At 33.4% G+C, this 14,193-nt stretch overlaps 1 protein-coding gene across 4 annotated transcripts in view; it reads left to right on the forward strand.

The window, feature by feature from the left end:
• The window catches only part of LOC150097982 (MBT domain-containing protein 1-like), a 469,576-nt gene that overhangs the window by 374,978 nt on the left and 80,405 nt on the right, over positions 1 to 14,193 (forward strand). For all 4 annotated transcript variants that reach the window (XM_090406078.1, XM_090406077.1, XM_090406080.1 and 1 more), the window contains one exon: positions 1,566 to 1,622. In XM_090406078.1, the coding sequence (XP_090262204.1) occupies positions 1,566 to 1,622 (57 nt within the window). The remainder of the gene's footprint in view (positions 1 to 1,565; positions 1,623 to 14,193) is intronic.

The raw sequence follows: 14,193 nt of genomic DNA on the forward strand, positions 1-14,193 counted from the left end.
AGTAAAACACTTGACCAAATACTAGAGACTGCAGATATGCAAGTCCTGAGAAATATTATAGGTATGAACAGATGGCATCAATGGCAATATCATATTAAAAACGAGGATATTAGGAAAGAACTTGACATTGTCAACATCCAGGAATGCGTTAGCAGAGCTAATCTCAGGTGGTATGGTTACTTAAACAGAATGGGCAAAGAAAGATTAGCAAAACAAGTGTTCTCTGCCAGGTTCGCAGCAAAACGACCCAGAGGAAGACCAAGATATAGGTGGATTGATACAGTACAAAGTGCCTTAGACGATAGAAATATAAGATCTGATTTGGAGGAACATTGTAGGTAGGAAGTTAGTAATGATGTAATTTTTTTCATGTAGTACTATCATATCCTGTACACCCCTTGAAGGTACATGGCAGGAATTTGATGATGATGATGATACAGTTAATTTCCAAAAGGCTATTTACAAAAACATCTAGTATAAAATATACAGAGACAAACAAGGTTTAATTTTACATCATTTTTATGGGACTTGACCTAAGTAAAAAATCGATGTGCTTTGGAATATTTAAGCTACAATCGAGTTTTTACAATGTTTTGGCATTCCACTGATCTTCACAGAAAATATTTGCATCAGATTAACTGATATAAGAATTATGTTTCAAGACATCTATACAGTTCTGTGGTTGGTTTTTAAAAAATACACGGTATGCATCTTAATCTGTCACAGAAATACAAGGAAGGAAGGAATAATGTAACTTACAACAGACTGGAGAAGTATGCTAGCTAAATATTCTTCTGAACTGTCCTTGCAATAATATGCAGGTTATTTCAGCAGCATTTCTAACAATTTATGTTAGAAATGCTGATGTTACATCTCACAAAAGATAGTGTTCAAAAATAAAATTTAGCATTCACATTATATTACATATTACTGTTCTTTAGGCTCCTATGAATAGTGACACTGACTCCAACATGTTACTTTGAAGACATGCTATGCTATGCTACAAACATCTGATGAATGCACTACTGTAAAATGATATTCAAGACAAACACATTATGTGCTTGTCTTGAATACACGGTATGCAAATGGCCTAGTGGTATGTAGTGCACTAGGCCATGCAAATAAAACCTAGTGCACTACACATTGCTTACCACTATCTGAACAAAGAACAAAATGTGATTTTTTGGCAATCCAGTGACATCCACATAAAATATCTGCATCAGCTTAAGCTGCTATTAGAGTTACATTTGAAATTGTATAACATACAATTCTGTGGTTTATTTTAAAAAAAAAAAAAAAATGCAGCATACATTATTTCTTAATTAATCACAGATTAGTTTACAGGAAGATTGGGGTGAGAATGTGAGCATATGGAAAAGGGACTACACCAAATGACCATGACATAGTGCAAAATGTTATTTGAATGTACTTAGATCTAATGCAAATGAAAACCTAAATTTAATTCTCATACACATTTTGTGTGTGTATTTGTTCATACTGCTAGATGAAATATGTATCACTTTTTTTTTTTTTTTTTTTTTTTTTTTTTTTTTTTTTTTTTTTAGGTCCAGATATGATGAAAAAGAAGAAGAAATATCAGAAATATAAAGGTCCACGAAAAAGTGAGAAAATTGTGTTTACACCTTCTAGGAAATTGTGTGTTTGCATATCAGTGACTTCTGCAGATAAGATTCATGAGAGCTTCAGAAAAAGTATACACCAGAATAATAATCACTTTATTTTAGGAAATTTTGTCACTTTGTTAAATTTTTATTACAATACTTGGTAACAGTAGTGTATGGCTAAATATTCTACCAACTATTGTAACCTTACCTATCTTCCTTCAAAAAGTAGGAAGATAGGTAAGGTAAGGACCCTATAAATCCCCTTCTTAGAAAAAAATCTGCATATGCCACTGATATATATTACATAGCTTACCAGTTGTATTTTATAGATAGCAATGTAAAGAAAAATTAAATGTGTGTTTTAATTTAGTTCTCCTTTAAACAGTTTATCTGTTCATATTAGTAGAGTTTTATGTATATATGTATATTTTATCAGTTTTGCACATGAGAAGGGTGCAGAACCTAGTCCTACACTGAAGGACAAAGGCTACAAACAGGGAAGGAACTTCAATGAAAGAGACATAGAAAGCATTACAACAATAATTAAAACGAAAAATCTTATAAAATTTTAATATCAGCAGAATTTATCATCGCAACTGTATGGTTCAAAAGGGAAAAGAATAATGATTTTAAAAAAAGCTGTTACAAATATTAAAAAAAAAAAGTTGATTATATTTAAAATAAATAATTTTGTATGGAAACACACACTCACTATTCATCTGTCCATAATAGGAAAGACTACAAGTCTTTCCTGTTAGGGACAGAAGAGAGGAAAAAAAACTTATGTTCTTTTTTCTTTTGGAGAATGTAAAATTCATCCTTCTCAGTTGAATTTTTACTGTCAAAACTGTCATTCATTCATTTTGCTCCACTGAATCTCTTTTACATCAGGAGTTGCTGCATATTAAATTCATTTTTTCTCTTATGATTATAACTCAGATCTCATTTCTAAGAACTATGCCCTCAATCCTCATAAGAATGTTTTTATAGGTTTCTATTTCTTATGCCAAGGGTTTTTCAGAAAAACTGTTGAAACTTCTTTGTAAAGTAAACCTGATCTTATCCTTCTATCTGATTAATAAGTTATGTTTTTATGTTCTCCTGAAGATCTTTTTTCCTTCATCCTCTCCAAGACTATGTTGGGCTTCTTTCTGATATCTTCTTTAACATTATGGACAGATAGGTAGATTTGTGATAATGTATTTAGAAGAGCGTCATAACTATCTTTCCATGAATCACACAAATTAGGTCTTAAAGTAATTTCCAACACATTATATCTTTCAGATATAGTCAGTTGAAAAAAGATTCAATTGCTACATAAAAGTTGATTTTTAACAGAAAGGTTATATAAAAGAGTTGTGAAACTCTACTTTATCATAACTTAAATAAGAATGATCATACTGAATACTTTTTACTGTCATAGTTAATTTGTTTTTCATCTCTCTCACCCACAGAAGGCTGTAAGTCTCTAGAACGTTAATATCGTGGGTGGCTGACAATTTTTTTTTCATTTATTTTTTACATAGTCCTGAACCCTTGCTTTAGAGCAGGCATTCCCAACCCTATGCCTGCGAGCACCATGGTGCCCGTCGACCAATTTGTGTTTGCCGCTGTTGTTCAACCGTGTGCCGTATAGTTTGAAATAATCACGTGCACATCACGCAACAATTCATGGCATGCTATATGATGCATGCGTTAATGACACATGACGAGTATTAAACGCATACAATGTAAAGTAGACGTGCATTTGAAGTTGTTCATTATCTGTTGCTAGTTATATGCGAATAATTTTAACAGTGTCTTTTACTTAAATTTTTGAAATATTTTGATTTTTAATCCTAAAATGAGTGAATCAAGTAACAGACAATGAACCTATAATTTTAACACTGACTGGGAGGAAACATTGTTTCGTTAATTTTAAAGATAATTGTGTTTGTTGTGCAACAGTAGTGTTGCAATTCCGAAAAAAACATAATGTTGAACGTCACTTCCAGACAATGCATGCCACTTTTAATACGAATTATCCACTTAAATCTGAAATAAGAATGAAAAAAATAAATCAACTAAAATCAAACCTGTCTGCCCAACAGTTGGTTTTCACTAGACATGTGGTAACATCTAAAAATGCCACCATTGCATCTTTAAAAATTTCTCACATGCTCACAAAGAAGAAAAAACCGTTCCAAGATGGCAAGTTGTTAAAAAAAGCATTTTTGACAAGATAGACATGTCGCTAAAATTATAGGCTCTGTAAACTCATTTAAAGCAAAACTGGATTTGTGGATATCACATCTGCAGATGGGAACTCCCGATCATTTCCCAAATATGAAAAAAATGGTAGGCGATAGTGAATTTAACTTGTTACCATTTGTTAAACATCTTCGAGTGCTTAAAGAACAGTTTGAAAAGAGATTTCAGGAATTTACTATCATCGAGCCAATGATCTTTTTTATCAATCCTTTTACTTGCGAAATAAATATAATGGAAATAGCTGCATGCATTGCAAAGCTTGTTCAAGTAAATGCTGAAGAACTGGAGGTAGAAATTTTGGATCTTCAGAATGACATTACGCTAAAATCCCATATAACAGATGAAAACTTCTGGAATCTAGTGGATAGAAAAAAGTTTCCATTCTTAAAAAGAGTAGCGTACAAGATAAAATCGTTTTTCGGTTCCACATACCTTTGCGAATCATTGTTTTCAACCATGAATATCATAAAATCAAAATATAGATCACGACTCACTGATGAGCATCTTGATGATTGTTTAATAACTGGAATATCATCATAATCTCCTAATTATGAAGCACTGGCCAATCAAATGCAATGCCAAAGATCACACTAACTTACATATATATATATATATATATATATATATATTTAAATTTTTATATAATGTAAACTTTGTATGTATTCATTTAACAAAAGAATTAAAAAAAATTGCTTGAAAAAATATACAGATTTAGCGTTCTTTATGTTTCTTATGTGTTTTCCTTGTTCATATGTTGTTATTCTGTTATTAAAGAGAACTTTTTGACTGTTGAACAGCTGAGGATTGTAATCCTTAGAGAAAATTGGAGGAGAAGAGCTTTTTTTTAGAGAACATAAGTAGAGAAGAGGGAAACTAGTTTGATAGGTTCACACTTTTGTTTAATAAGAATTTCTCCTGCTAAAGGCTCAAAACATCTGTCATTAATACTGTTTGAGACCAGAACTTAGACATAGATGTATGACTACCTATCTATGTATCATGTTTATATTGATTGAGAGGGAAGGTGAAGAGCAAAGATTCAGCTGAACATTGCACGTGGAATTGCTTATAGAAAAATCATGAAGCATAGTAACCACAAGGAGTGGCTACTGTGCCAGATTCAAAGTTGAACTGCCAATAATGTGACTGGTTGCTGTTTGTGCTCCAGTAGTATATATAGATATCATTATTATTCATTTTGTATTGATTTGATTAAAATGCCTGGAGATCTGTGCTGTTGTAGAATATTATGTAATAGCTTTCTCTATTTATTATTATTTTGAAGACTTGAAAAAAACTTTATATAAGGGTAAAATTAGTACAATCATAGGATTTTTGTTATGTACATCAGTTTATGTTAATGTGGCAATGTTTTTTTCCTGAGTTACTAAATTTATTATCTCATTACACTGATCAACAAATCAGTGTTTGTTGTAACCCAAATTCATTTAAGTTGTTCTAAGCACATGTTATAGTTACTATATTTAGCAGTATCTCACTTGTCTTAGCCTTCTTTATTTTAGTAACATCTGTTAAGCAGTATTACATTGACATAATTAGCATTACTGAAACAAAGCTAGGTGAGATACTACTAAATAATAACTCTAAATTGCAGTAATTGAGCAACAGAAACCAGAGAAAAGGAGCAGGAGCTATGGTATTCACTGCCAAATGTGGAGACAAATTTCTTGAATGACAAGGACTTCCAAATAGAATGGTGTGAGCAAATTTCACTTTGAGAAATTAGACAATGAAACTAATTTGTGCCTGTAGTCCTACTGAAGACTGGCAAGACAGAACTGAAAGAGTTAATGTGAGAGGGCAGCTGACATAATGAATAAGGAAAAGCTGCTGCTTCTTGGAAATCAAAATAGCAGAGTAGGAAATGAAACCCAGGCATCTAGAAATGTTTGCAGAAATTTTTGAGAAAAGGGTAATGCTAATAATAATAAATATCTGCTGAATTTCTGTTTGAGACATGGGTTAGTCATTACAAATGTCATCACAAATGTTCCTATGTGAAGATGTGCATAAATTCACATGGAAATAAAAACAAGAAATAAGTCTTATTGTGAATACATTGTTGTTTCTAGTAATCTTAATACACTAAGAACAATAACATATTCAGTATATTTCAGAGGATTTGAAATAGCAAGTTTATTAAAGCTAAAAAATAACAAAGGAATGAAAGCTGGATAGATATAAATGGTAAATGATCTAGACCAGAAAGGAAACTTAGCATAAGAACATTGAACATATCGACACTTACAGGTAAAGAGAAAGAGTTAGTGGCTTTTATGAAGGAGAGGAAATTAGATGTTTTGGGTTTAAGCAAGACAAAATAGAAAACACGAGGGAGGGAGAATTTAAGAGGAGATTTTGTTTTGCTTTGCAAAAGAACATATGACCAATCAAGAAAAAGGGTGTCTGGTTTACCATTAGTAAAGAAGTAAATGACACTCAGAGTGTGATGGAATTAGTGATAGATTAATGAGGCTTGTATTTGAATGTAATGAAAAACAAATCTCATTTATCCAGGTATATGCACTACAACAAGATTTAGATATTGAGGAAGAGACATTATTTGAGGAACATTTTGAGGATGTTATTCAGAATAACAGTGTAATCATTTTAATTAGCACAGATTGGAAAAGAAAGAACAGGAGTAGAAAAAGTGTGAATCCATTTGGTTTTGGTCAAAGAAATGGGAAAGGACAACGGTTAATAGATTTTCCCTCAGAATTGATCTTAAAATTGGAAACAGCTAGTTTCCAATTTTAAGATCAATAATATCTTGTAATTCTGTGGACCAAGCCACAGAATTACAAGATATTGCTGAGATGGTGAACAAAAATCAGCAATAGATTTCATCTTTGATAAAGAATGGAGCAAACTAGTCATGAACATCAAAGTTTTGCCTTCAGTTGCTTCAGATGGAGATCATAGGCCTCTTATAACCACTTTTAAGGTGTATACAGAAGTAACTGTGGCAAGAAAAAAAAAAAAAGAGAGAGATGGAAAGCTGAAACTATGGACATTGAAACAATCTGAAGTAAAGCAAGAATTTGAGTCTCAAATTAGGTCCAAGGCCTACAAGTCGTAACTACAGATAATGTAGGCAAGGAATGATAAAATTTTAAGATATAATGGTAGGAACAGTAGAAGAGGTGTGTGTGAAAGAACAAGTGGACGCAGAAAAGGGCAAAGAAACATGCTGGTGGAATTAAAGAGTTAAAGAAAGAGACAATTTAATAAAATCAAGCTTTTCAGAGGTTTATGAAAACTAAATCAAACAAAGGTTGACTTGTTTATAATCAGAGAAATAGCCATGCGGGGTGCTTAAGGGTCAAAGCTGTATAACTGAGAGGAGACCTCCACATAGCCTTTAAAGGAATGCGGAGAACCGACCAGGGCTTCTGACCTAATGTCCAATCCTCACCTTCTCGTGGCGCACCCTGTTGGGTATCTACTTGGATACTGAACGGACGAGGATGGGCTGGCAATTTGGGATTTATCCGACCAAATTGTATTCTTATTATTTAAACCAAAATATAGAATGATGGTACAACATGACAAAATTTCATGCCGGCTGGGGCGTCGCCCGGTTAAACAAGGCCCCCGTTGTTTTCGCCAGGGAACCAGGGCGAACAGCGAAAAGTCAGCTACTGGAACAAATCTGAAAATAAACCCCAACTCAACATCACCAGAGTTAAAGATCGGTACTATCAACGTAAGAAGCCTGAATAGCAAAGAAATGGAGCTAGTTGAGGAATTAGATAAGTACCAGATCGACATAATTGGGGTGACTGAAACAAAAAAGACCAAAACTGGTGAGATCTTTCTGAGCAATAAATACAAAATGTTATATTCAGGCAATGACAATCAAGGAAAAGAAGGAGTAGCCATAGTATTCAACACAAAATACGAGGCTAATCTTCTTGAATGGCAGTCAGTCTCAAGTAGAGTAATGTGGGCAAATATGAGAATGGGGAACTGGACAATGAGACTTATTTGTGCCTATGGTCCCATAGAAGGTTCTACTAAGGTAGAAGTGGAGGAATTCTTTGACGCTTTAAAAAAAGCAACTGACAATGAAAAAGGAAAAGTTGGTCCTTGTTGGGGATCTAAATAGCAGAGTAGGAAATGATTGTGAGACATACAAAAATATTTTGGGAAAATTTGGAGAAAAGAACAAAGCTAATAATAATGGCAAATATCTGTTGGATTTCTGCGCAGGACATGGACTGGTTATTACTAACACCATGTTCCAACATAAAAATGCGCACAAATTCACATGGAGAGAAGAGGCAAGGAATAAGAAAAGTCTCATTGACTATGTTATTGTTGATAGTGATGTTTTCTCCCTGGTGCAGGACACTAGAGTATACAGAGGATTTGAAATTCGAAGTGATCACATCATCTTGAGCAGAATAAAATTGAGTTTCTTATTGAAATGAAGAACATATAAGAAAGTTTTAAAGCAAAAAGTTGAGCAGCTCTCAGATATGAACTGTAGACAAAAATACAAACATTATTCAAGAAAAAATGAAAGAGTTTGAGAACAGGAATCAAACCTTGGAGATTCACTGGCAAACTCTGAAGAAAACATTGATTGATTCTACCAGAGAGGCATGTGGTGAGGTTGTCTGCAAGGATAAAAAAATTAGAACTCCCTGGTGGACACAGGAAGTTAAAGAGGAAGTGAAGGAAAAGAAGAAAGCATATCAAAAGTTCCTGTCAAATAAGTCAGCTTGTGCTCTTAGAGAATACAGAGACAAATACAAGAATGCTAAACAGTGTGTAAAACTAGCTAAACAAAAGTCATGGGAGAACTTTGGCAAGAATATAGAAAATAAATATCAAGAAGTTGGTGAAATATTCTGGAGGTTGTTGAAGAAGCTTAGGAAAGAGTGCTGTAAAAGGAGGTAGAGATGATAAAGGTGACATGAAAACAGGAGAAAAAGATATCCTTGAAGTATGGAGTAATTACTTTGAAAAACTGCTAAATGAAACAAGCAGTGATGACAGCACAGTGATAAAAAACACTGGCCAGCCATGCAGTCAGGAATACATATCCATACTTGAAGTAGAAAAAGCCATCAAAGGCTTGAAATGTAAAGGCAGCAGGAGTAGATGATATTCGACCAGAAATGCTGAAGTATGGTGGTATAAGAGTCTTACAGTGGCTGCACTGCATAGTTCAGAAAGCCTGGACAGAGGGACAAATTTCCGATGATTGGAGTAGAGCTCTCATAGTACCCATATATAAAAAGGGAAATAAAACTGAATGTGAGAATTACAGAGGTATTTCCCTAATGAGTGTTCCTGGCAAGATCTATGCAAGTATACTTGAGAAACGGTTGAAAAGAATTGTGGAAGAAAAGCTTGGTGAAGAACAAGCTGGATTCAGGCCAAATAGAGGCTGTCAAAATCAGATCTTCACTTTATGACAAATAGTCGAGAAAGCATGGGAATATAACAAAGATCTGTATTTAAGTTTTGTCGATTTGGAAAAGGCATATGACAAGGTGCCAAGAGAGAAGCTAATCAATACGCTGCAGTTATATGGTGTCAATGGGGCATTATATCAAGCTATACTTAGTCTTTATTTGATTTGTAAGTCAGCAGTTAGAGTTGAAGGAAGTACAGGATATTAGTTTTATGTTAAATCTGGTGTGAGACAAGGATGTACATTATCCCCTCTGTTATTCATTATCTATATGGATCACATTATGAAGGAAAGTGGTATTAAACATGATATCAAAATTGAGGATGTTAATGTCAGCTCTTTGCTTTATGCGGATGATGTTATACTTCTAAATAAATCCGCTACAAGTCTGCAAGATTCTCTGACTAAATTGAATAGCTGTTGTAATAGATATGGTTTGAAGGTCAGCAGTAAAAAGAAAGACAATGAAAATAGGCAGAATCATTGAAAATGTCAACTGTGTTGTGAATGGAGAACCTGTGGAACAAGTAAAACATTTCAGCTACTTAGGCACGTTTTTTTCTGAAGATGGTAAATTAAATATAGAAATAGACAACAGAATCAGCAAAGCTGGTATGGTGGGAAGTTAATTGAATAAATTCATATGGAATAAGAGAGAAATTAGTTGGAACACTAAATTAGCTGTTTACAAGACAGTGTTCAAACCAGTTTTAACTTATGGATCTGAGAGCTGGGTCAGAAGTAAAACACTTGATCAAAGACTAGAGACCGCAGATATGAGAGTCCTGAGAAAGATTAGAGGCATGAACAGATGGCTTCAATGGCAATATCATATTAAAAATGAGGATATTAGGAAAGAACTTGACATTGTCAGCATCCAGGAATGTGTTAGCAGAGCTAATCTCAGGTGGTATGGTCACTTAAATAGAATTGGAGAGGAAAGATTAGCAAAACAAGTGTTCTCTGCCAGGTTGGCAGGAAAACGACCCAGAGGAAGACCAAGATATAGGTGGATTGATATGGTACAAAGTGCCTTAGACGATAGAAATATAAGATCTGATAATGTTGGAGTCTTGACAAGTAACAGACTGATTTGGAGGAAAATTGTAGATAGGAAGTTAGTAATGATATAATTTTTTCATGTAGTACTGTCATATCCTGTACACCCCTTGAGGGTACATGGCAGGAATTTGATGATGATGATGATGAAATAGCCATGCAAAATAATAATAATTAAAGAAGAAAAAAGCTGAGTTGAATTTATAAGTTGGAAGATGTTAATGGGAACCAAATAAATAAATGGGGATGGAAATCTTGTGACTACTAGAAAAGAGATTAGAATGATGTGAAAATGTTATTTCAGAGATATGTTAAATAAAGAAGGAAGCCATAGTGAAATAAATTGGAATGAATGCAATGATGAGACAGAAATATGGAAACAAGTTTGACAGAAGCATTAAGAAAGATGATGGATTGTTAGACTAATGAATGGGATGAACTTTAGAACAGGAAAAAAAAAAAAGTCTGGGAAAGCATGGAAAAGATAGTTGTAGAAAATGAAGAAATAATCATGATAAAGAATATATAAATGTTAAGTCTAAGCTAAATTTGGTCATTTGGATTAGTTTACATTTAAAAATGAACCGAGATAAGGAAGTGTCTTACCTCCATTGCTATTCATTGTGGTAATGAATAGTGTCCTAGATATATTGATAGTTAATAACCAGAAAGGAGAAACAGTTGTGTTTGCAGATGATGTGGTAATTTCTGAACATTCATAGGAAGAACCATAAGAAGCTGAACAGATGGAACAGTGTGACACACAGATCTATAGATCTATGAAAATCTATGAAAAATTTTCTATTAAAAGTAGGAAGAGTGAGAGCATGGTTTAAATTATAGTGGAAATTTAAATGTTACGGTGTTACTCAATGGACTAGATTTGAAGAGTAGTGAAAACTTCAAATATCTGGGTGGTATACTTTCTAGTGATGGAAGTTTAAACCAGGAGATAATGAGGATTTCACTAGGCCATACTTTTTTTTTAACAGTGTAAGTAGTCTTCTTTGGGCTAACTTTCTTTTTTGATTAACAAAAATTACTTTTTGCCCATTGTGTGACTTTTGCAGCACAGACATGGAGACTAACAAAATAGAGACAGAATTCAGGCACTGGAAATGAAAGTTTTAAGGACAATGTTGGCAAAAACAAATAAAGGCAGAATAAAAAATGTGAATATTAGGAATAGTTTAGGACTAAAATAGTGTCGAAGAAATGCTTATGAACTCTTACTTAAAGTAGTTTGGACATCTAATGAGAATGAATACCAAGAAGGATGTATGAAATTAAATTTGAAGGGAAGAGACCAAGAAAGACAATGGAAAGGGTGGTGGAGAGACCAGATAATGAGATCTAAGAAAAAGAAACCTGAACTGGTACAGTAGAATTCGTGAAGGAAAAATTTGGAAGGACAGAAAGATGTGGAGAGATTTGATCTGCTCAACCTGACAATTTCTGTTGAAACAGTTGTTGCTAAAGAGAGGAGTGACTGCATAGTTTTAAGCAGGATGAAAGCAAACATCATTTTGAAAAGGAAAAACATAAGTGTGAAAATCTTAAAAAAAAATCAGCCAAGCAGTTTATATATGAACCTATAGTTCAGAGAAACTATAGCCTCATATATACAAACATTAATTACTTTTGGGGGAGGGGAATGAAAGCATCTGAAAACAGAACAAAAGCTTGGGGACCATGATAAAATCTGGGGGGGGAGGGATTTCATTGATTCAGCCACAACAGCATGTGATGAAGTTACTTTAAAAAAAAAAAAAATCAGAACTTCAAGGTGGACTCAAGAAGTCAAAGAAACAGCTTAGGAAAAGAAGTTAACATATCAAAAGTTAAGTTCCTAGCATATGGCCCAAAAGACTACATAAAAAAGTATAAGAAAATATATATAACAGCAGCTAAACAAAATTCATGAGATTGAGTTCGGTAAGAAGATAGAAGGTAGAGAAAAGATAGACATGAAGATAGACAACTCTTCTGGAGGCTATTAAAAAAAAAAAAATCTTAGAAATGGAGAGTCTACTGTAAAAGAAAATAGCAACAATAAAGGTGACATAGAAACTGAAGAATAGAGGTATTCTGGATGTCTGGTGCAATTACTTTGAAATATTGTTAAATGAAACAAGTAGTGACAGAACAGTAGTAAAAAATATTCAATAGGAATGTACTTAGGGTGTCAAAAAAAACATCATAAACCTGAAATGTGTTAATGCAACTATAGCACAGAGACCAGAAATGCTCAGATATGGGAGCTATAAAAGTTTTACATTGACTACACTGCATAATTCAGGAGGCCTGGTTAGAATATCAAATTCCAGATGACTAGAGTATAACTATCATAGTATCCATCGATAAAAAGAAAGTGAATGTGTCAATTTATAGAAGAATTTTCTTACTGAGTATCCACATATACTTGAGAAGAGGCTACAAAAAATTGTATTAGAGAATCTTTATTATTATTATTTATATGGGTACTCCATGGAGTCAAAAGACTCATCACAGGAAACTCACACTATCCATTAACACAATACCTGTCATCTCCTTAAACCTATTCACTGTTGGGGTGCTCACAACCACCTCTGGCAATCCATTTCACTCATTCACCACTCTAGTCCAAACCCTTACTAACCACAACCACAATCTTGGACAACTTCCAAGTGTGACCCATTGTTTTTCCCTTACTTCCCATGTATTGAAAAAAAATTTCTTTTGTATCAATCTTATAGAATACCTTTAACTTATATAAGTTTCTATTATATCCCCTCTCCTCCACCTGTCAGCTAAATTCTGCAACCTACACATCCTCATAGAGAACATTCCACAGACCTGTTGCCAGCATGGTCACTCATCTCTGAATCCTCTCCACTACCTCCTGATCCCTGACTTGAATAAAAAAAAAAAATTACCAAATAACATTTTCAGCACAATGGTTTTCTCATAAGTAAATGAAAAAAGGTAGCCATTATAAGATTCCCAAAGTATGGAGAAAGTTATTACAACGAACTGAAAAATGTATTCATTTTTGAAATTATGGATTCTACAACCATGTTAAAATAACTCTTTTTATTATCCCGATGTTTCGATCTTCATATCAAGATCATCATCTGGAGCATACATAAATATACAAGACAAGCTGCGTTACATTTCAAACCGTAAGCTAGAGAAACAATGATTTGATCACATGCTACTCACTGGTATGACTTCTAGTGGGGGAAAAAAAAATTTACATCAAACTAGATTTAATTTATGATTACATGAATAAACATTCTTGCTTACAGATGGTTTTCCTTCCAGTTACAGTGATGTCCTATTTCTTTTATTACAATTATTATTTTTGATTTTAAAAAAATAATAATAATAAAATTTTAAAAAATTATTTATGAATTACAACACGAATAAACATTCTTTTTTATAGATTTTTTCTTTAACAGTGATGTCCTAATTTTTATTATTAAAGTTGTTATTTTAGATTTAGGATCCTGGATTTTCTACAGTCCTGTTTATAGTTGTTCTTAGAGAGGAAGGATTCGTGGGACAAATATATGCCTTCCATATGTATGAGATTTTTAGACCATCATTATTGTTTAGATTGGGGTGGTTGATAACAATCTCACAAGCTTCCTTAAATTTGCGTTCGTACCATGTTTTGGTGTGATGTAGACAACTAGTGCTTTTCCAGTCAATTCTATGTAAGGTATTCGGGGCATGATCAGAAAGGCCAGCTTCACCATAATTATTATATTTGATGTGTTGTTTATGTTCTTTTTGTCTGATCGGAATTGTGCATCCTGTTTCTCCTAT

This window comes from Typopeltis vanoorti, chromosome 16 (genome assembly GCF_054136105.1).
Source record: "Typopeltis vanoorti isolate ZY-2024b chromosome 16, IOZ_Tvanoo_1.0, whole genome shotgun sequence".
Lineage (NCBI taxonomy): Eukaryota > Metazoa > Arthropoda > Arachnida > Uropygi > Thelyphonidae > Typopeltis > Typopeltis vanoorti.